The 23,365-nt window shown below is 40.0% G+C and overlaps 1 protein-coding gene across 1 annotated transcript; it reads left to right on the top strand.

Moving 5' to 3' along the window:
• The first annotated feature begins 5,476 nt into the window (after positions 1-5,476).
• On the top strand, positions 5,477-9,940 carry LOC136097594 (probable G-protein coupled receptor 141). The gene is made up of 2 exons (XM_065830122.2): positions 5,477-5,606; positions 7,031-9,940. Exon 2 carries the CDS (start codon positions 7,058-7,060, stop codon positions 7,919-7,921), a length of 864 nt encoding a protein of 287 aa, XP_065686194.1. The 5' UTR covers positions 5,477-5,606; positions 7,031-7,057; the 3' UTR covers positions 7,922-9,940.
• The last annotated feature ends 13,425 nt before the right edge of the window (positions 9,941-23,365 follow it).

Genomic DNA, 23,365 nt, shown 5'->3' with positions numbered 1-23,365 from the left:
TTCTGTAAGGAAACTGTGGTGACTACTAATCATTATCATAGCACTAGAAGGAGCAGAAGTGCTGGTCTGGTTGAAAGTCAGAGCATCTGGGGTAATCACTGCTGTCATTTAGGGCATCTAAAACCTCCTCCTGAAAAGAGAAAGAACTGGATGCTTTGGACCCAAAAGAAGCCTGAGAGAGACCCCAATAGAGATGCTTTTTTTTTTTTTTGCAGCTTTGGCAGTCTTTTTCTAAACCATTGAGTTTCCACATATGATTATACCAGTGATATTTGTGATTAGAATATGAAATGACAGCTCTGCCCTGAGAAGTGTATGGGTCTGTTGGAACTGCCAGTTTTGCCATGGATGATGGAATGGCCAGCATATAGATTCATTCCTGATTACTACTGGCATCTCTGAAGATGTCAACAGAACCTTTTCCAAGGCAGGGCAGAGAGTAGGTGTACTTTAAATACATGATGAGCATATAGTTTTTAATTCCTTCAGATTATTACTGTCTGCAACACACTTTGCTTCCTAAGAGACTTTTATTGTGTGTCGCAGACTGCTCTTCTTCCATGTGTTGTTTTCTTCTGCAAATGGTGGCCATGCTATGGACAAGGCACTCTGAACGTGAGAGTCAGTTTTTGTAAATACAGGACTTAGTCCACTGCACAAGTTACCTCAGCTTTGGAGCTTCCTCTGCTTGTGGATTTGCCCCTCTGCAGGTTTTCCAAACCTCAGCTCTGCCTTTTCTTCCAGGGACTTGAAGAAAGTAGCTTCTGTGGTGGCATCCACTAGCCAAAATACTGAAATTTCAAACTCATTCTTGCTTCTCTAGGCATCTTTGGAAATCCTACAGGAAGTTAAATCAGAAAAGGCTGGTAACTTGCAGCATAGGTTTTGTATTCAAATCTCTATTTAGTGATAGGAACTAAAAACTCTTCTAGTTTCAGAACCAGTACAGTTTCCATCACTGAGAAGGGCATGAAATACTACCACTATATATTGGAGATGCTCTAGGTCTTCTGTTTCATGCTGATATTTCTTTTGTATTTCAGAATTCTCACTATTGATGATTCCCTCAGCCCAACCCCCCCAGTAAGGATAAAAGCCAACCCGTTTTTTCAGATTTGCTGATGTCTGATACTTCAAGTTCTCAGTACTTCAAAATGTTCTTCTGTTATTGTTTTTCTAGTAGATGTGCTTTTTGAGACGTGTATTTTGACAAAACTGAGTGACAGGCCTCTAGACACCTGACATCAAATTATAAACTAACTTCCTGACAAATGCAAACAATTTTTACGTTTGGAGTCCTAGTCCCTATCTTTTAGTTCTCTCTCTGCAACTCCATCCAGAATGTGAGCACTCATCTTTCTTCCAGAAAAATGGGAAACTTTCTTCAGTAAAGGTAAAGCTCATTTTTGTGGGAGACAGTCACAACCACAATTGCAGGATATGTGGGATTTAAAGATCAAGGGGAATTTGGAAAAACAATCCAAAACAAATAAAAGCCACACCAAAACCAACCTCTCCACCACACCTTGAAAGCACCACCTCTGTGTTTTGGACACCCTCCATGTTTTCTGTATCTTACTGAAAACTCCTATCAGTATAATGAGGACCTCTGCTTTCCTGTATAAGTTAGTTGTTTTATGTGTTTTCTTTCTAATTGCTTTTTAAATTAATAAACATTAAGCCTTGTCCAACTCTGTGTCAAGCAAAAATTGGTTTCAGGGATCTAACTCCTGCAGGCCTTGTTGATTCTGCATATTAGTATCAGGAAGGAAGAATTTTGGCTCTGAGGCTGTGACTGCATATATCAAGCAGAACATGAGAAACAGGGTTAAGTGGCATTGTGGGGGGCTGTCCCTAGAAACACAGGCTTCTGAGAAAGGCTGTGGGACTGAAAACAAAGGGAATTAAGTTTGACAAGGAGGATGGGGGGCAGTGTGTTCAAGCAGAAAGGAAAGCCTTTGGGACTAGGAAAAGGTTATACTGCCAGTACCAGAGCCTTGGCTCACATGTGGTTGTCTGCAGCTGTTCCTGAGTATAATGATGCTTTACAGCCAGTATTATCAGTTTTCTGGAATAACCTAAAGCAGAAACAACTTTAATTGCCCTTGAAGGTATCAGAGGGTAACTAGACCAAATAGTAGGACAAAACTATTTCAGAAATCTTCTAACTCACTACTAAACTGGCATGGACCAGCACAGGAGAATAATGACAAGTTACTAAATTGGTAATAATAAATCTCATCTCTTTTCACTAAGAAATAAGTTTTGTTTTGAAAGCCAAGTCATAGCCTACCTGTGACATGCTCTGCCAAATTCCTCCACATAAATCCGTGATATATTACTTTCACTTTTGTAAAGCATAATGTCTACTTTTGAGGCATATTAAATACATATGACTGAGAGAACTATATATTATTCTTTCTGATAAACAGAGAAGCCAGATAGCCTCTTCCATCCTGACAAAGGAATCCTGAGAAACCTCTCAGCAAATCTGCAACCAAATAAGTAGAAGATTAGTCCAAGAATCTCAAATCTCCTGGTAATATTGTTGCCCATTTACTGGCTGAAGTTATTAAATTCTTCACGCTGCATGGATGGATGGGATTGGAAAATTAAAGGCATTATCCAAGCTCATTAATCATAGAGTATGATTTGCTCACTTCCCAGTACCTGTGACTCATGTCTAATGGAGTGGGAGTGAGACAGCAAGAACTGTGATGGTATCTGCAATCACAGGAAGAGCAGTATGTTAAAACATAACTCAGGTATTCCCCATCTTACTGTTGTTTATGGCCTATATGTAGCTTAGTTACTACAAGTAACTATACATAGAGGGTTTATTATTAATAAATATCTGAAATTATCAGCAATTATGACCTTAGACTGGAAGTAGCTGAAACTGAAAACCTATGCAGTAACAGAAGACAGCACAGTTTTATGGTTGTTCCTAGACAGTAAGGAGGTCTTGAGTCTGTATGTGAAACTTTGGTTGCTGTTACATTGACCAGTAAACATAATGTTTTCATATGAAGTGACACAGAAAGCAGAGGAAATCAAAATTAAATGAAACCAATAACTTGGAGTTCTACTATGGATATGCCCCCTACTTAAAGGAACTCCACTTCACCCCTGCATAGGCATAGTTGGTGACACTTCAACAGAGATTAATCCTGTGTCTGAACATCGGACAGGCCTTGTTCCTCTTCTCTCAACTGTTGCTGCTTCTTCTGTTTCATTTTTTCTTCTTAATAATTTAAAACTCCAGCTTTCTTCTTTGTCTTCTGTTACCCCAATATTGTACCATATATCCCCTGTTCTTTCTTTCTTTAGAATCTTTTTTTATGCTAAGCTTGACCTGGTTCTCTGATGTGTATAAGCATTTTTCTTTCAACCTTATTCTCACCACTGGTCAAGGCAAACTATGTGCTGACAAAGCGAAAGCAATATCTGAAAGTTCATTTGAACAGGCTGATGTGACCTCAATTTCCTCTGGTACTCAAATGAGAAACTAACCCAAAATTTAAGACCTAGATTACAGAGTTGAGCTGAGTGATTTTTTTTTTTTTAACAGAAGAACACAAAAATAAAAGGTTAACACACTGAAGAGCTTTAGGAAACGTTTCAGGGAAAAAGCGACTCAGAGTTATGAAACATCAGTTGAGAAGTTTGCTTTCTGTCTCCCAGCAGTTTTGGTGTCAGCCAAAGGTGCTCTCCCCAAGGTGACAAGAGAATTATTTTTGTAACACCTTTTCAGGGATTTTGGCATCACTTTAAATCCAAAGATCTCAGCCTGGACTTAACACAGTGATAGTGCACACAAAGCTCTTGATGTTATAGCCCGATTCAGCTATATCTGGAGTTCCATCAGTCACATAGCAGCCATTTCAGGAATACAATTTCTTCACGTCTCTTCTGCACTATTCCTTGATGGTTCCAGCTTTGTGGATCACTTCAGGTCTTGTGGACAGAACACAGGGCTTCAGACATTTCCCTGCTTTACCCAGATGCTGTGAATGTAGTTTCTTGTTGCTCTAACCAGTGAATTCTGTGATTCTGTGAAACCATCGGTGTCTGACACCTGGGCTGTTGCATAGCTTCCTGTACATTTCTGCAGAACCAGTTGATCATTTTCCCATCCAAACGCCGTTGCTACCAGGTCTGGCAGCAGCCTGTCCTTATGTGGGATTAAGTGATGCTAGAACCATACCTGGTGAGTACCATTATTCACGTAGCTGTTTTCCTTCAGTGCTCTGTCTGCTGGAACAATTGAACACTTCTCTCACCTGACGCCCATAAGTATGTGCAATCTCCAAAATGGACATCCCTCCTGACCTAGGTGAGATGGTAACTGCTCCCTCAAAGCTTTCAGAGCTTATCCTGAGAATGTCTCACAGACTACTGTCTACATATTCTTACTCACCCTCACAACTCTTTCTGTTTCTCTCCCTCACTTTTAGCACCCTTGTTTTTTTGAGTCTTTGTATATATTTACTTGTAATTGTTCTTTTTCACAACTTGTTCTTCCTTACGACTGTACTTAATAATAGGAGATGCGCCTCTCAGAGGGAACCATCCTCAGATACACAGCAGAGGATGACTACATGATGGTAGGAGCAATGCTAGTTCATCCCTGCTGGAATATTGATTTTATGTTATTGCCCACAAAACCTTATGTGTTGTCCTTTTGTGTTTGAGTACTGATGACTCTGGCTGTGGTCTAGAACTCTAGTTAAAAATAAACTGGGCTAACATTTTTGTGTTTAATTTCTGGTCAAGAAATTGACTTTTAATGTCTCCAGAAGAGCTCTGACTCAACGCTTTCCTCTTTTTTTTTTGTGAGCTACCTTATACTAATGATATGGTTTGCGGTCAGCATTTATGCCTGCAGTTCAAACATAGTCTTCAAGCACCCTTAGCCTCTGCATGTCTTTTTTTAACAGCAGGAAGTCTTAAGTCTCTTTTTGCATATGTCCAAGGATTATTTTACTTACAGTGTTTAAACAGTGAGTAATCTCCTCTGGGTTCTTGAAGATCTAATAGCATGTTAGGGTGAAATCTTTTGTTAACTCTGCTAAACACTTTGTTATTCTGGCACATTTAGCTTAATTATGAAACATAAAACAAGTTCAGGGGAAAAGTGCATTTATAATGAAAACTCCTCTGCTCAGCTGTGTATTTCTTTGCTTGATCAGTGGTGCTTCTTCCTTGCATAGTAGCAAAACCCAGTAATGTGTAGTAGTTGTACAGCTCAGGGAATCACTGCACATCTGAGTTTTAAGACTGACCACTTTGTGGGCAGAAGTGGCCCTGGTGGGTGGGTCTGTCCTACATATCTGAACACAACAATGGCCTCTGACAGATCAGCAGCTTTTCAGCAGTTCTCACTGCATGAACAAAATAGTGGTACATGTTCCTATATGTGATTGCTATCGCAGCGAAGCAAGAAAGAAGGCTTGTGACTTCCTGTATGTGGGCTGAGAAAACCCCTCAAATGTTCTCAGTCAAACAGTTAACACCAAAGGCTCTTTTTCTTCACATGGGTTATGATATGGATGCGTGAAATGGCAAAGAAGAAAGGCGAAGTTACAAACATAAGAAATGATAAGGTAAAATTCAAGTATTTTATTTCTATAAATAATTAAAAAATGTAATCTATTTCTGACTAATGCAAAATGTTGCCATCTAGGTTGTAATTATGCTGTTTATAACAAGAATATTGTACCTTTTTAAAGCCAGTTTTAAATATTAACAATATACATGGGAAAATGAATTTGTGTCAGGAGAAGAAAGTAATCTTCTTAAAGCTTGTAAAACTTTTCTTCTAGCAAAGTTTCTGGGAAAACAAATTTCTCATGCCTATCTCAGGAATATTAGACTGTTATAAAATGGTAACCATTTAAATGCTTTTAAGTTCATGCATTTTAAAAGGTAATTAACATAAAAGTTTATATCAGTTTTGGACACAACACTCCAATGGCTTTCTAAAGATGCTTTATCTGATGCTTCATGAATAAGAAGTTTCTCTGAAAATGTCTTGCAGTTGCAGTGCATCATTTTACAGATAAGTGCAACAGAACTAAGAATTGCTGATTAAAACAAGTTTACGAGTTTCAGACTTCAAAGGAATCAGAGACAGAAGACACTGCGTTTTTAAAACACTGCTCTTCAGCTCTTAACTTTGTTGTATTGAAAACCTTTGTAAGCGAAGAATAGATTTCATTAGCAAGGTATGCATGTACCTTGCATGCTATCCCCATATACTTGTACAGAAATCTGTATGCAAGCCCAAAAAAACTGTACAGTCCACATCTTGCCTTAAGTCTAAATAAGAACGCAGCAGTAAATGGCTATGTTCAACGAGTACCAATAGGATTAAATCTTTCAGAAGATTCTTCCTAAACTAACTTTTTGGCTTTTCTTCACTTTTTGTAGTAGAGTAGTGCAGGTGAAATTCTGTAGCAAAAAGACTTGGAGCTGAAGCAAGATGAAATTGAATTTTTAATCTGCTGGGTTTTATTTTCAATGCGCTCTATACATCTAGAAACCGAAACTGTTGCTGCCTTATGGGTGTCCTGCACCCATCCAGCAAGATGCTAAAAGGAAGGGTCAGGTGTCTTCATAAAGTATCCACAAATTATAAGTACAAACTCTTCACATTTCAGTATTTTTCCCACCTTCAACTTAGCTTTATAACATGGATGCAGATTAAATGTGTGTAGTTCACAGACAGCATCTTGGCTATTTCAAATGGCTGAATCTAGAGGCAAATAAATAAAAAAAAAATCTAGAATGCAGTTTAGTAAATTAAAAACTCATTCATAATTATATAAAATGTAGTTGTAACACTGAGAGGCAATGGTTACTTCTGTCATATACAGTATGACAACAGCTATGAGGTTGTATACTACATGGGACAACATCGTTTCAAACACAATTCAGTAAAATAAATCTGTGACATTCCATAGTTGACAACAAAGGAACCAACAAAGAAAACATGTCTATTTTAAAAATTCTCATTTTTCACTTTCAGTAACCTTTGAAAGAGGACCTTAGGAAGATGTCTAACAACAGTGTAACCCAGCAGAACCATTCCTCCAATGAGACACTGCCAGACACCTCAGAGAGGCTCCTCACCGTTCTCATGGCCCTGTATATCATCAACCTGGCTGGCGGCACCTTCGGGATCATTGTAATGTCCCATCAGTTGTTTCAAAGGAGATCACAATCTGTGATGACTATTATCATAATCAGCCTCCTGGTGCTGCACAGCTTTATGCTTCTCAGCATCCCCTTCCGCCTCAGCTACTACATTTTAGGGGAATGGAAATTTGGGAGGTTTGCCTGCAGGCTAGCAAGTGCCATGATCTACCTCCACATGTACACCACCTTCATGTTTTATATGGGTATCATCATCATACGTCTCTTCCGACTTGAGTCTAGGACGTGCTACACTACAGGCTGGGTGGCTGCTGTCTGGATGGTGGGAGTGCTGGTGATCACACCTGTTTTTCTCTCCTACTATGGCACCCTTAAGACATACCGCTCCTCTGAATGCTTTCAGTTCCACAAGGAGATACAAGAGGCACCCATGGTGACTGCAAACTTCTGCTTGGTTGGGGTCTTGGTGGCAGCTTGTGCTGTGCTCACCGTAATCCAGTTGTCTGTGCTCTACAGACTGGCTGTGAAGTACTGGCCTGACATCAACTCTCATGTGGAATTCAGGGCTCAGGCAAAGAGTTTCTTCTTCATATTGGTAACATTAGTGTGTTTTATGCCTCATCATGTATTCAGAGTATATTACATCCAAAACTACCACCTGGATAAAGACCATAAACTACTCTCATACAATGAAATTTTTTTAGCTTTAACAACAATGTGCTGCTTGGATATGTTGTGCTTCATAGCAGGAATAGCCCACTGAAGTGTGAACTACCAGGAAATCCAGCTGCAGTGTGCCAGTACTGGCTTTTGACAGAAATAAAACTGTGTCAACATTTTGCTGGGTTAGGGACACTGCTGAGTTTTCAGCATGGTTGAATAGGTCTGTAGCATTGTTTGGCTTTTGCAGATCAGTAAGGCACATCTTTCGGAAACTACTGTTTTTTATCTTCTCTCTTGAAAGCAGATATGTGTTACTCTAGTCTTTGACCCAAGAATCATGCCCTTAAGCTTCATTAAGATTTTCCTCAGCTATCTGTCTCTAACAATTACAACATGAGTATCCATTATTTTCTTTTTCCTCAAAAGTCTCAGTAACAACAACCCACTGTGGCCAATAAGTTGCCCAGTCTGAAAGTCTAACGACTTCTGGCCACTGCAATACTGAAAGGAAGAGAGGGAAGGAAGTGATTCCTTTACAGGATTTTTGTACTAGTGGTCTTAGATAGCAAGGACATACACTCTATTGAAACAGAAAGTATCCAAGGTATGAAACAGGGTATGCAGTAGCATATTTCAGCAGAATCCTTATTTTCGTTACTTATACAGAGTATGTATTAAATTAAATCGTATGAAAATTCTTGTCATTCTCTCAACTTCACTTTTACTTGCTTCATTCCAAAACCACAAACAGCTCATTGAATTGTGGTAATTACATGTTTAGAGCAAGTGAGAGCAGAACAGACCACAGGTTTCAAAACTTCTGCCTTATGTCACTTTCCTGTCAGGACTGGATCTTTGGCTGTCATCCCTTAGGTCAATTGTAGCCAAAAAAATACAAGTTACTGTAGTCCCATAACTGACTGTAGAATTCAAATCAAGGGGTCTGGTTCTTTACTGAAGGATCAGCTGCTCTCTAGGAGAGAGAAATGTTTTAACAGCCTTCCAAAAACCTTTGATGTCTGGTCACTTTGAGTTGCCTGTTGATTTATCATCAGATGCCACATTTTTTCCATTTGCACATGTAACAATGCAAAGCTAGAATAAACTAACAGAGCTGTGTTTAATCAGTTCAACATATGCTCACGTATGTGTATACAAACTTATGCTGGAGTATATATTTTCTCCATTAGATGGATTATATTTTCTGGGAACTACATCCGTTCTGGGAAGCTCTGTTTTATATTAATTATATAAAAGTTTTTTTCATGATTGCATTCTGCCTGTTCTGCTCAGTGCAGAAGGTCTCTAACCCTTCTGCTGAAGGCCCCACTGTCATTTGCTGCATCCCAACATCTTGAGGCCAGATTTCTCCCACCCCAGACTCCCAGGAGTCACACAACAGTATGCTTCCTCCTTTGTAGACCCATAAGCTGCCACAGTTTTTAGTCTGGAAATCTTTTCTGCAGAAGTGCCATGATCCCTGGATTCAAACAGGTCAAAACTTGATTTTGGAGGGTTAAAGAGTTACATCTATAAAGTAATGCTAGTGATGCCTCAGACTGATGGCATTTCTTTGAAAGAAGAACTTACACCTACTTTGTCCATCCTGAAAAAATGTTTTTCCTTTTAAGTTTCCATTGAAAAAGCCTTGTTGAAAACTCCTAATGGTTCCAGTATCCTTTCTGTCTCTTTTAAATAGTAGGAGGCATCCAGGACACCAGCAGCAAGTCCTGAAGTCTTCAAGAATTGTGCCCTTATGGCTTCCCCTAGTGTTCCCAGATTCTATCTTGTTCATATCATAGAGTCTGCTCAGCCTGTGATGTTCAAAGACGGCAGCTAGAGATACAATACAATACAACACAGATGAAATGCAAAGGGACAGATTCTAAAATGGGTGAATAGCTCCCAGACCAGCAGCATTTCAAATTCTTCTCCAGGCAGTATGCAGCATACGTGGCTGATAAGAGAGACAGGGCCCCACAAGGTGGAAAAGCTTCCAGCTCTCGTACTTCAGGAGAGTTTTGAGGAAAACAAGGCAGGGCCTGTAGAGAAGCCATTTGCACCCCTGCCACCAGAAAAGCTGGAGTAAGTTTGATCTACCAAAGTCTTCAGCAAAACTGGCAAAGCTGTAGGTGGGGCAACAAGTACATTGTTTTTCCCTTCTGGTTACTGGACTCCTATGGCTAAATAAAAATTCTGTTACTTGAAGATGTGTCCTGCGTCACTATCTATTCTCACTGAACAGTGTTTCCAGGATGACTTACCCGGTAAAAATCAGAGTAATGTGGTGTTGTTTGCGAGTCTGCTGATAATCTAATGGTGTGCATAATGGTGTGCAAGTTTGGGAGAGGAAAAGGGAATTCCAAGCATGTCCTCAGCTATGGTAACAAATCATGCCTTGGCAGCCTTGCCCTTGGCTTTTGCCTGACATTTTTCACCTGTGCCTGGTTGTGTACCTTGCTGAAATAACCCTGACCCACTGACTTGACTTCCCAGTGTGATGCTGAAGCCCTTCAGAGTTGTGTGGTAACCACTGACTGTCACTGGACCTGCTCTGCTTGCCTGGCTTGGGTACCATGGGATTTCACCCTGCACTGTGTCTGGCTGGGATGGAGTGAACTTTCTTCATAGCAGCCCGTATGGCTCTGTGTTCTGGATCTGTGGCTAAAACCAGTGCTAATAGCACACAGTGTTCTGACTACTGCTTGATGCTTGTACCACATTGAGGTTTTCTCTCTTTCCCACTCTGCCCTGCAGTGAGTAAGCTGGAGGTGAACAAGACATTGGACAACTCACCTGAACTGGCTGAAGGGGCATTCTGTACCATATGATGTTTTGCTCAGCAATGCAAGATGAGGTAAAAGAAGAAGCAGGGAGGGGACTGACTGTTTTGGTGGTGGTTGCTCAGAGACTGTTTGGGCATTGATCCTCTTAAGGGAGATGATAAGTGATTTACTGCTTCTTGTTTGCTTCTTTTCTCTTTCCTTCACCTGTTAAACTTTCTGCGTCTTGACTTATGAATTTTGCTTTTGTTATTCCTCTTCTCTGTCCCATCCTGCTGGGGGTGGAGGGACTGAGAGAGCAGTCGTGTGGGTGCTCAACTCCTGGCCAGGGTCAGCCTACCATATACCCCTCATCAGTGAGGCACTTGCCCTTCCACTACCAGAAAATTGGATATAGCTGAAATTTACATTTGTGGTGCTTTTTCCTTGCAGCTACAGCCGAACAACCTTTATTATTAACTGTTCCAATGAGGGAAAGTGCAGTGCAGCTTATGCTTCAGCTTCTTTCCACAGTCATTAAAAATCACAATAGTTTTTGCATCAAGGCTTCAGGTTGAACTTCATTCTAGTGCCTGTTGTACAATCCAGACCATACCTCATTGTCATTCCTTCTTCCACCCAACAGTCACTTTCATTAACCCTACGCATGAAACACACTCCTCTCTACCTCTTGGCCTTCACCACTGATTGATATTTCCTTCATTTTAACCTAAGATGCTTTTTTTTAAAAAACAAACAAACAAACAAAAACACACAACAACAAAAACAAACAAACAAACACAACCAAACAAAACAAACAAACAAACAAAAAAACTTAATCATTTCCCCTGTACCTTCTATCATTGATCAGGGCTTAGGAGGCATGCGAGGTTAAACAACTCACTGGTCCCAGTATGGTCCTCTTAATTCAGAGGATAATGGATTGAGCATTGTTCCTAGTGTTGCTATATTGGAGACTTCCATTAAAGTGATAAACTGTATTCAATACCCACTCCCCTGCTGAGATATGAAAGCACTCTAAAAACTGGCTAAAATAGAAAGTTATCACTCTTCAGGAGGATAATCTGAGAAGTAAATTCTGAAAGGGCAATAATATTGAGCTCAGATTGTAGGGCACTATTCTTACTACAAATTATGTAATGACACATCCCTAGGAAAATAGTTAAAAACAGTTGGTTTGAATGCCATTTGCATGATCCAAGTAATTCTGGAGATAATTATACACATTAGTAAATGCTTTCACGTTAACTGAATATGTAAAAATTGTAAACCATTTAGTCATCCCATTCAATTTTAATGCCATCAAATGAACACTGTGAAATTCCCCAAACATTCGGAAGGAAAGAACATCAAACTGCTAAATGTATCTTTCGTTGTTCTCTGCATGAAGTTCTGCATAAAAAGAGCACGCAAACAAAAACAAAATCCCATTTGTAAACCTAACTTTCAAAGTTAGTGTGTTAACAGAAATCTGTAGGATGGCCCAGATGATTTTTACCATCAAATATTAGTGTGTTCACTGCTGTCATAACTACGGTGCTACTGTAGCTGGCCTGTTTCTTTCTAGCTCAGGCATCTCCTTTTAAACAGTGCTGATGGTGATACAAGCCTGCTCACAGGCAAACTGCACAAGGAGCATAGATTTTTAATTCGTATCTGCTAGTATCCAGAACAGCAACTCTTAAATAATAATAATAAAAAATCTCCATTTCCTTCTGATGCATCTATTCCTTCTACCTGCTTATAGGGAAAGGTCATATTGATGATGCTGTCAGATGGGCATGCCTCTCACTGCAAGCAAGCAGAAGGAACAAATGCATTACGAGAAAACGAAGGTACACAGCACACACCCCTTTAATTCTGCACTCAAGCACTGGCATTCTAAGCACTAACAGGTTTTGGTGGGGAAAAAGAAAGGATGACCAAGTAATGCTATTTACCTCAGATGGTTCAAGCTGCCCAACCCATACCTAGCAGGAAGCTCATGCCAATTTTCAATCCCCATTTTCCTGTCTGCAATAGCTGAAGATCATCTACTTTGTAGTTACAGAAGTATGAACTAAAGAAAGTGATCTGTAAGAGGCCACGGAGAGGACGGCATGGCGCCCTTGCAGAGTCTATGTGGGATAGAGACAGACAGACCAACTTTGTCTCCACTTCACATACTCTGCCCAGAATTCAGGGTTAAAGCTGTCATCTGTATTGTGCCTTTTATCATTCACACTCCAGTTTGGGGGTTTCAATGCTACCAGGAACCACAGAGCAACTATCTGGCATATAGAGCAAAGCCACATGTGAGTAAACTTATGAAAGGAGTTTTGTGTTGAACATTACTTTATGCATAAGTGCATGGGTGAAAACATTGCAGAAAAGCAACAGGAGGGCAGCATTTATAGCAATGTTTATTATGTAGAGAATAAATACCAGACAAAACTAAGCCCAGAGAAAAATGAAAAAAATAATTAAAAAATAAACAAAAGAAACCAAAACCCAACAACAAAGCTATAAAAAACCATCAAAACCCACAATTTCTTGATGTCTTCTTTACTACACTGTTTTCAGCTGTTGGTGAAGAGCCACATTCTAAATCCATGGTAAGTCATGACCATCTGTTGTCATGCAGAAGGGTATGACATAAATTGTACAGAGATATTTTGTTCATCAGGTGACAATTTTGTGACCAGACTGACGAAGTGCAGGAGCCATAGCTTAGGAGGAAGATGGTGACGTTGTACAAGATGACAGACCTGCATCACAGAAAACACAGAATGTAACTGCAAGTTAATATTAAAAAATGTCATTTCTAAATGTGGTCACTGATAAATGTAATTGCTCACGGTCATCTATTCCCCATCATTATTTTAACAGAACAACAGTCAAGGCCAGGAGCTTCCAGTGAACTGCTTCACCTATTTCACAGCTGTAAGATTTCTTGTGTTGAATAGGTAGAGCATACAAATCCTTGGAAGTTCTAGGGAGGAAAGAGAAAAAATCTGACAGCACAAAATCAGGTGCACTGAGCAAACCCATTTCTGAATCCTTAAATTCCACGGATTCTACCTGGACTCTTTAAAGGATACCTGTTTTGATCCATGCAGTGTGCTCCCAACTGGTCTCAGGAACTTCTCTCCAAAAGTATGTGAAGTCCTCAACAAATATATTCAGTGTACACTCAGTGAGATCAGCTCCTTGTTAGCTTGATTCTTCTTCCTTGTCTTTCTTAGCTGCTTCTTCCCACTTTGGACCCTCAAGTGCACCCCTCATTTCCCACTTTTTGACCCACCTGGGACTGAGATGGGATCCTTGCCTGCAGAGCCTCTCCTGCTTCAAGTAGATATATATGATCATCTGTGGAATGGAACTGCAGAATCGTAGAATACTTTGGGTTAGAAGGGACCTTCAAAGGTCATCTATTCCAGTGCCCCTGCAATGAGTAGGGACATCTTCAACTGGATCAGGTTGCTCAGAGCCCTGTTCAGCCTGGCCTTGAATGTTTCCAGGGATGGGGCATCTACCACCTCTCTGGGCAATGTGTTTCAGTGTTTCACCACCTTCATCATAAAAAATGTCTTCCTCATGTCTAGCCTGAATCTCCCCTCCTTTAGTTTAAAACCATTAATCCTTGTCCTATTGCAACAGGAGCTGCTAAAAACCCTGTCCCCATCTTTCTTATAGGCCCCTTTAGGTATTGAAAGTTGTCCCCAGAACCTTCCTTTCTCCAGGCTGGATAAGCCCAACACAGGAGCACTGAAGTACATATATAAATATACAAGACAGTGAATGTCACTTGTGAAGCACCAGACTTGCACACAGCAGAAGCGGGGAAAGCTGGGTCCAGATGAAGTAATTTTCTCTCTGCCAAGGAAAGGTGTGATGGTGGTTCTCAGTGCTCTGTCTTAGCGCTAACAAGAACGTAGCTGTCTGCTTTTAGGTCCTGGCAAGCAAGGAGGGAGATTAAAGTTTCAGAGGAAAGAAGGCTGCAGGAGACAGACTAGAAGACATTTGCCTTGCATGCTGATTATTTCATTCATGATTGCTCTTGAATAATTGGGAAGGCTGATTTGCATTACCCAAGACATATTATCATTGCACAAAACACAGTATAAATTCTAATACTCCATGGCAATAAAATACATTAATCTATCTAACAAGAAAATTAAAACCCACTATGATAAGGTAGAGCCTTTATGTGATATTAAATAATAGCATAAAGATACATGCTTCTTTCATTTCATACTCTGCTTGGCAGAAGCATCGTACACTAAGTAAATCCAGTGACACATCTTTTGTCAGTACACCGCTAATGTTTACTCAAAGACGTGATAAACAATCCTTCAGCCACATTTTTTAATAAAACCTCTTCCTATAGCAATTCTTCCTCTTTCATCTTCATATCCTCTCTCTGTGGAAACCCCCCCTAAAATTTTGCAATATGAAAACCAGCAGATTTACATGAAAAGGCTACCCACTGGAAAAAAACTTAGTCTCCCCAAGATTATAAGAGTAACTGGAAATAAAGGGGAATCTTCATGAACCCCACACTTTATTTTCTCCCTGGAATTGTCATACCAGCTTCCTTTCCCAAAATTTAACCTAACCAGGTGACTGTTTGTGTATCATGAATGGAGAAAATGGAGAAACGAGTTCAGGAAGAGCATTTTCCACAAGGAGGAACATGAAGTTGACTCATGCGCTGCTCCTGGTGTCTCTCTCACTGTCTTCCGGCTCTGCTGTGAGAGCACGAAATGCCAGTGCACAGGCTGGTGGAGCCTGTCCTGTAAGCAGGATGTGCCACACAAGTCACCAGGCACTCTCCTTCTCTACTGCTACCCTCTACAGTTATCCTAAAAACACTTCTATCTGTAAAAAGGGACTTTTCCCAATGGCTAATAATCTTTCCTCCTGACCCCTATAACTCTTCAAGGAAGAAGCTTTTTTTACCTCAAACTTCCCCTTTCCCTTGAATTTTTTAACCTCTAACTCTTCCTGAGAAGAATAACACCAGCAAAAAATAGTACCGGATTAGTTACAACTTTCTAAATTTTTAGGCAACACGTAAGCTGATGAACAGGATATCTTTGTACAATTTATATCACACACTTCGTGTGACAACAGATTGTCACAACTTATGACTCTCCTTGGATTTAGTGAGTGACTCCTCAGCAATAGCTGAATGAAGAGCTTTTCATAAGAAGCTCTTACTCCGCTTTAAGGAAAGAGCATTTTGGTATCATGTGGCACATGGGTCATCTTGTCATTGTCTGTTTTCTTTTCACCTGTTTAGTGAAATACTGGTTTTATGTTTGTGGGTGGAAAACTCACTGAGCATCGGGAAGTTCAATGTAATTTTTCCAGGTTTCTAGACTTGAGCTAGTCTATTTTTGAAGGCCCTAATGCTTATCTTATTTGACTTTGTTACCAGCCAAGTTCTGACACAAGGAGGCTGAAGAGTATAGGGTTTGAGAACTACTGATTTAAACCAAAGCTATGCTATGATTGCAGCAACTTTCCAGAAGCTTTAAACAGCTCTAAAGTTTATTTAGGTAACAAAAACTCTTACAAAGCTTTGTGTCTGCCCACAGAGGGAGCATCTGTAGCTTAACAAGGTTCCTACCACACAACCGCCCCACCTCCTTAGCCTCGTTCTAAGATCCATATCCTATACATGGAATGGACACAGCCCTCTGATTCATGAGACAATCTTTGTGCCCAAGCAGGGGCACTTGGTTGAAATATCTGAGCAGTGCTGATGACCTCTTCCTCTGACAGAACACTCTGTGTAAGAACCATTTCTGAAATAGTCTCACAACAGCAGTATCTACATGTGAAACATTAGAGCAAGATTAGAACCATGAAGAGAAAATGAAGGAACTCTGAGAAGTCTGCAAAACTGAGACTTCAATAAAATCTTCAATAAAATCTGAGACAACAAAATCTTTCTTAAGATTTACATGAGAGGAACAGCTCAGTTTAAAAACCCAGGTCATTATCAGTCAAGGTTAAACAATGTAAGGGAGAATGGGAGAAGAAGGAAATGTGTAACACATATTTACTTGTTTATTTATTATTTAAAATTACAAAGTTAAGAGAGTATAAGAGAGAAACAGAAAACAAAAGGCAAAGAAACAAATGAGGCAGCTCAAAAATGTGTCTCTGAAGCAAGCTAACAAAATTTGATGGGTCAAAGAAAAACAGTCATTGCTGGCTAACAGAGGTGACCAAAGTAAGCAGGAATACAGAGTAAAATTGAAGATGAAATGTTAGGGAAAAAAGAAATGCATTTTTAGGAGAGTCTTAGTAGACCAAAACCAGAGATTGCACTTGCAGAAGTTGAATTGTTCTCTGAAGTAATCCCAAATCAGAGTATCTATATTATTAAATATAACAATGTCCAATTCTGAACATTTTCTTCTAGAATTATTCTTTTATTACTGCTCACAGAGCTTGAAAAATAATTCAATTAAAAATAAATGCTCTTCTTTCATTATCAGATGGAATAATACCTGTTTAATGAGATCCTGTCTGATCAGACAGAATTCTAATCTAATAAGAAAGCAATACATCCTCTACACCTATTTCTGCAGTAGTGAGCTCCTCATGAAATAGCTCCTGGGAAAAAGCTCTCAGCTTGCCCTTGTCCCTGCACACCCACACTGCGTAAGCCAGTGAAAGCCTGATCAAAGCATCCTGGCTTTCCTGCCAGCAGGTAAGAGGCAGTAAGCCACCAGACTGTCTCCCCATGCCTATGTTTCCCTGAGCTTCTGCTGTCAGAGAAAGCCACAGCTGAAGTGTCGTGGAGGCACTTCCACCCCAGTGGTGTCATTTTGTAATCCAGCCACAGAGCATCGTGATGTGCTTGGAATACCTCTGCCTGGAGGATCATGGTACACATGGACAACATGAAGAACCAGGGAGGAGTAAGGGCCTTGGATATCATCTGATCAAACCAAAAGTCATCTAGTACTTTGCAGGTCCTGCCAGCCACCTGGCTGTAAAGCCACTGTCCTCAGACTTCAGAACCACTCTTGTATCCCATAGCTAGTGTTAGGACATACACACTGCCTCAGCTTATTGAACTATTTGGTATACTGTTTCTTACAGAGCTTGCTAAGAAACTGCTCATACAGAACTTTCTTAGTGTAACTCACTAAGCATAAGTAACTAGGTTTGCTTAGGCTGCAAACTGTGAACTTTTAAAGTTTCTGCCTGGAAGAGCCCCAGAGTTGGTTCAAAATATGGGAGCTTTTGGTCATCATCAGAAACTGCAACCCTAGCGATAAATAAAGGAATGGAATGACACATCTAAAGCAGACAAACAGAAGAATGGTTTGGTTATTGCTGAGGACTTATTTTTCTCCCCATCTGCAGGGGCAAAATAGCAACTCATAGACAGGACTTAGATTGACATCCAGTGTAGTCAGTGAAATACAAACAACTACCCACAGAGATAAGAAAGAGCTCATCTGACAAAAATTAAGAGATCCAATGAAGAATTGAGAGACCTCAGACTCTAACTTCACAATTGACCTAAATTGACACTCAGAGGGTGGGAATCTCAGATTATAGGGCTATAATTGCCCAGGGGTTTTGTTGCTTGGGATTCCTCCTCCGGAAGCTCCCAGTTCAATCTGCTCTCTATACTGTACCTTACAAATAAATTATTTACTTAAGAAAAATTTCTGGGATCTATGCCTGAATTTCTGCTTTGGGAAACATAGGGAAAAGAAACTTCCGTAACACTAGGTAAGCTAGAGCTTGGTGTTTTCTGCTGAGTTAGAAGACAGTTCACAGGCCTTCCCATCTATGAAATCTACGCAAAATCATAATCTGACAGTTTTGGATCACCAACTCTTACTTCTTCTGCAAAACCAGAAGAGAACATCCACCGTTCCTTGCTGCTAAGGGTAATCCCCAGCCTTTTTTTGCAGTGAATAATGTCCTTGCAGTAGGAGTACTTCACGAGGTGCTGCCAGCTGGCCAATGGAACATGGCTGTGCACTTGATTCTGGGAATAAAGACAGTGAGAGTATGAGTTTATAAGCAGCTAGAAGAACCAAAAGAATACACTTTCAGAGAGTGAAATGAGATGGATACTAGCCAATCAGAAAAATAATTATGTGAATGCATATAAAAAAATGGTAAGACTTCATTCAGTCAAAATATGCTATTAATCCATCTGGTAACCCTTTCTACACAGATTTAGAAGAGGCACTGATGGAATACCTCAAATAGACACAGCAATGATGAAAGGACCCAGTTTTACAATCATTAAACAACTCCATTAGTTGCTCTGAGGTGTGGCTCTTGAAACCTGGGCAAGCTTTCAGAGGAAATAACTCATTAACCTCTGAACTGAGGTATAATTGTGCCACAACACAATATCATGAGAATGTCCTGTCACTCTGTGATTTGTTATTCTTAAATGGAGTATGCTACTGCATGTCCTCAGATAATCCAGTGGGCATCATGGAAATGCACGTAAAAAAAAAAAAAAGCAGTCTTCAGGACATTCAATGGAATTAATGGTGTAGACATTTTCACAGGATAAACATCACTTGTCCCTATCCATCAAAGCTGTAGATAACTTCCCCTCTTCTCTTATCAAACTCTATTGTATTGTGTATCAGCATTATGGTAGTAGTGTGATTCTAAATGATGTTGAGGAAAACTAATATGATTAGGCATGGATATTACTGACATATGTGCAGTACTAGTATCACACTGTTTTGCCTTTTGTAGCTCAGCTCTGCCTCAGTATGAACCAAAGCCTGAGGAGTTCTAGCTGCCTGATTGTTCTGTTCCAGCAATGGGAAGAAGGGACCAGTAATGATCCATGTCCTGTTCTAATGCTCTTAATTTTTCCTGTCTTACACTTAGAGCTCCTCTTCCTATCCATCAAAATGACAGGACCCCATAGACGTCCTCTGTATGTGAAGCTGGTGAGACCTACATGTTGAAAGAAGTAAGGTAAAATATGCCAGCAAGTTATTTTTCTAGTCTTTGTTCTGAGGTGGAGAAGTTTTACCCATAGTGTTCCAATGCACATACCTCTCCCCACTGATTGTTCAGGGAAGGGAGGCATTTTGCAAGACAGTTTTGCTATGTCTAAAACACAGGTGCAAGCTCGGTGGACTGGATCTCATGCCCTCTACAACAATAAGGAAACGATGAGCAGGTGTTCCTGGTGAGTGTACAGGTGTCAGCAATGAGTAAGTGGCACAAAAAAAATTAACAGCACTTATCTCACTGACTCCCACTTTATTGGCAAGAACAAAATCCCAATTTTCATTGTGGGGAAATAATTATTTCAGAACTTTCTGAAAGCTACAGAGAAATTGAATACTTACCAGAAAATTCTTACTGGGAATTTAAGCCCCAGAGCTTCATGCAGCAACCCTATTGGTCTTTGGCTTTCATTTCTTTTCATGCTTTCACATGCAGTGGCCAGCAGATTATGGACCTACTTGTGACTGTGACGATTGATTACTTACTTGTTACAGAGAAAGAAGTAATGCTGTTCAGGATGTGTGGAACTCCTGTACATCCCAGACAGCATTCTTGAACATCCTGAACCGGTGTAGAATACATGAGTAGCCCACATCAACAACCACCTCCAAAAGAACTTACAAAGTTGTTTTTTTTTTTTGAAGAGTTATGGGGCCATCTGTAGGTGAACCTCTTGCTTTGGACTGATAGCATATAATATTGTAATCTCCTCATGTGCCAATCAAAACAGGATATACATCAGCCCCAGGTGACTGTGGATTGAAACAACAGGCAGTGATGAGTGCAAGACATTTGGAGGTTATCAGGGCTGTTAGTTAATATTGACCCACTGAGACTGGAAAAAGCAAGATATCCTCTCAGTTCTGTCAGACATAGCTGGTGACAGCAGCAGAGAGAACATCATGAGGCCTCCCGCACTGTGAGGTCTTTGCTGTGGGATATGCTGACTGTACTTTGAGCTTCTTGCATGTGTGCTCACCTTGCACAATAAATGAAACATGCTGCTGCAAGGGTCGAAAACAGAAACACAAGGCTGCATTGGGTCTCTAAGAAGGACATAACTTGTTTCTGTCTCTAAAATTGCAAATATCATGGTGATACGTAAGAATCTGACTTTGTATCTCCTTTGAAGCAAGTTCAGACAACTAAAGAAAAATAACCAGCTAACCAATTTTAGCTAAATGTTGGCTGAATCAACCAGATGATGAAACAAACTTTGTTTGCCTAAGGAAAATATGACCAGTTTGGTAATATTGCTGGAAATTAGAAGCTCACAGATATGTTTTAAAACATTAAATTTCTGTCAATATGAACTCAGCTGGAAATAATGTAGAAGTGACACAAGCACAGCTTGATTCACTGATGAGGAGGAAAGTTAACAACAAGCTCTTCTCCACCACAATAATTTCAGTGGAGAAGAAATATCTGCTGCCCTGCAGCAAATGTACAACAGGTAGTGTGTAACATTTCTGGATTTATCTGCAGCCCAGCATGCAACTGTCTTTCAAGCACCTAATGACACAATGATGTTCTTTCATTAAAAAGGTAGCTAGGTTGAGCACAACCACTGCAGCAACTGGAAACCCAGCCACATAACTGTTTCTTTCTTTTGCCTTGACTTCTGTTTTATCAAGTAGCTTTTCCTGTAATGTCACAAGGGAAAAAAAAAAGCCTTCGTCTTTGTCACTCTAAGTAACACACTAGTTTTATTGTGCAGAATGTTGCATGTGCATAGGCAATAGCTGTGACAGTATGAAGAACACCACATTATGAAGCTTTCATAACAATGCAATTATTAACTCAAGTCTTTCAGACACATTTTCCAATAACCGTTTTGTATGTTTGATACCGTAATCATTTATATTAGATGACTCAAAATGTGCCACCATTAGTACCCTTTTTGACATAATTCTTTTAAAATCTGTTTAAAAGAACTGTGATGCTTGGTGGTATCATGACACTTTTTGTTGGTTTTGGTGCCATGAAAGACTCAAATGGGATTCAAGTGGAATTACTCGTCAGCACTCTCTTCTCTTCCTTCTTCACCGTGTTCAGATGCGTCTACCCACTTGTCAGCTTCTCAGAAAACCTCTTACACACTTTCATGAGTCTCTTCCTCAGCAGTAGCCTTGCCACCAAGTGACATCCTCGAATTTGTCTGGATAGTTTCTGTGCTTCCTGCATTTTAGTCCCTCTTAAAGAGCATCCAGGTCTCTATGGTTCTTCACCAGAAGCTGAGCCAGCCTCAGAACAGATTGCCTCTCACTACCCTTCACAGATACCTGTGCGCTTCCTCAGAGAAACACGCCACTAGAAAAAACACCTAGAATTGAGAATATCCCTCGTGCCAGTGGAGCTACGGTAAACCAATTACATCAAGTAATCTACTATTTGAAAAGCACTCACTGGAAAAAGAGTAGCAGTGCGTAACATTTAACAGAATGTTTTTAAAGAAGATTAGAGAAGGTTACAAAATCTTTTTTCCATTTAGCTGTAATGAATCGCCCTGTGGTTGGTGTTATCTCTCCTTGTCTTTCCACTGTTTAAACTTCCCGTTCGTCACGTCACTCGCAGCTGCTGTGGCCACCCAAAAGATACCTATATAGTTTGAGACAGTCATCTTGAAGAGATGGGTACTTTCAGCAGTACTTTTCAGCAGTCCCCTTTCAAAAACACATATTTAAGATAAATAGGAGAATTAACATCTGAACTCACCCATCTATCTTTATCACTACTCAGAGACTCCAGATATCTGCCTTATTCTGTCTAAATTCTACAATACAGTATGAGGAAAATACATGTACCTCTGGTAATATAAGGGAAATATTTTGCCCACCAGATCTCCATCCGCACTTGACTCTCACAACCAAACAGATCATCCCTCTGACGCTATCAGATCAAGTGCTCAAGCTGTCTGCACTTCGCATTAAAGATATTATTGTAAGGTGCCTAACTGATCTAATATCTAGTGCTTCACAACGTAGTTTTCATGGCCTCGTTAGATCATTTTATATCCTTTTGGAAATATTTACAGTGAGTCACACTGGGCAGTACAAGGTTGATAAATTTGTGGGGAATTATCTGAGTTATCTGAGCTCTTTGAAAGGAGCTATGCAGAATTCATAACTGGTATTAATCACATAACAGTGAAGCTGATGGAGAGATGTACTTTAGTCTCAGGTTCTCCAACATTAACCACTAATCACAACACACAAGTTACATAGCAGGTAGAGACAGGGTATGCTTAAAACCAGTCTGCTGCTGACACTGTTATATTTAAAAATAAGAGCAGACAACAAACCCAAGGAGATGAAACTCTGATGTGAGTCATAATTGAGCTGCTTCACATTTCAAAGGTGAGTTGTAATTGAGCTGCCTCACTGAGCTGCTTCAAGTTCTTACTTCTTCCCTGCCTAATCTTTCCTTCAAAATGGCAAGTTAATCAGCTAGAAAACTACACAGCAAATTTACATGTCTGCATCAGTTTTTCTGTCCTGCCTCACGGAAAGGTAGTCTTCTGTTCGTAACTTTAGATTAAGTGTTTAGATTATTATGTGTTTAGAGTAGTAATCTTCACTTTGCATAATCCTCTCTTCTATATACTTTTGCTTTCAATTGGGAGAAAATACTACGTTGATTGTACATAAGATACATACATAAATGTCAACTAACTTGGCTGTCTTATTCCTCCGCTTTTCAGTATTGCTGCAATAGGCAATACTTATGTGCATCAGTGCTGACACTTATCCTATTAA

The sequence above is a fragment of the Patagioenas fasciata genome, chromosome 2 (genome assembly GCF_037038585.1).
Source record: "Patagioenas fasciata isolate bPatFas1 chromosome 2, bPatFas1.hap1, whole genome shotgun sequence".
Lineage (NCBI taxonomy): Eukaryota > Metazoa > Chordata > Aves > Columbiformes > Columbidae > Patagioenas > Patagioenas fasciata.
This window is presented reverse-complemented; position numbering and strand designations above follow the sequence as displayed.

Coding starts and splice junctions, on each gene's coding strand:
- LOC136097594 (XM_065830122.2), top strand. CDS start 7,058: ATGTCTAACAACAGTGTAACCCAGCAGAACCATTCCTCCAATGAGACA.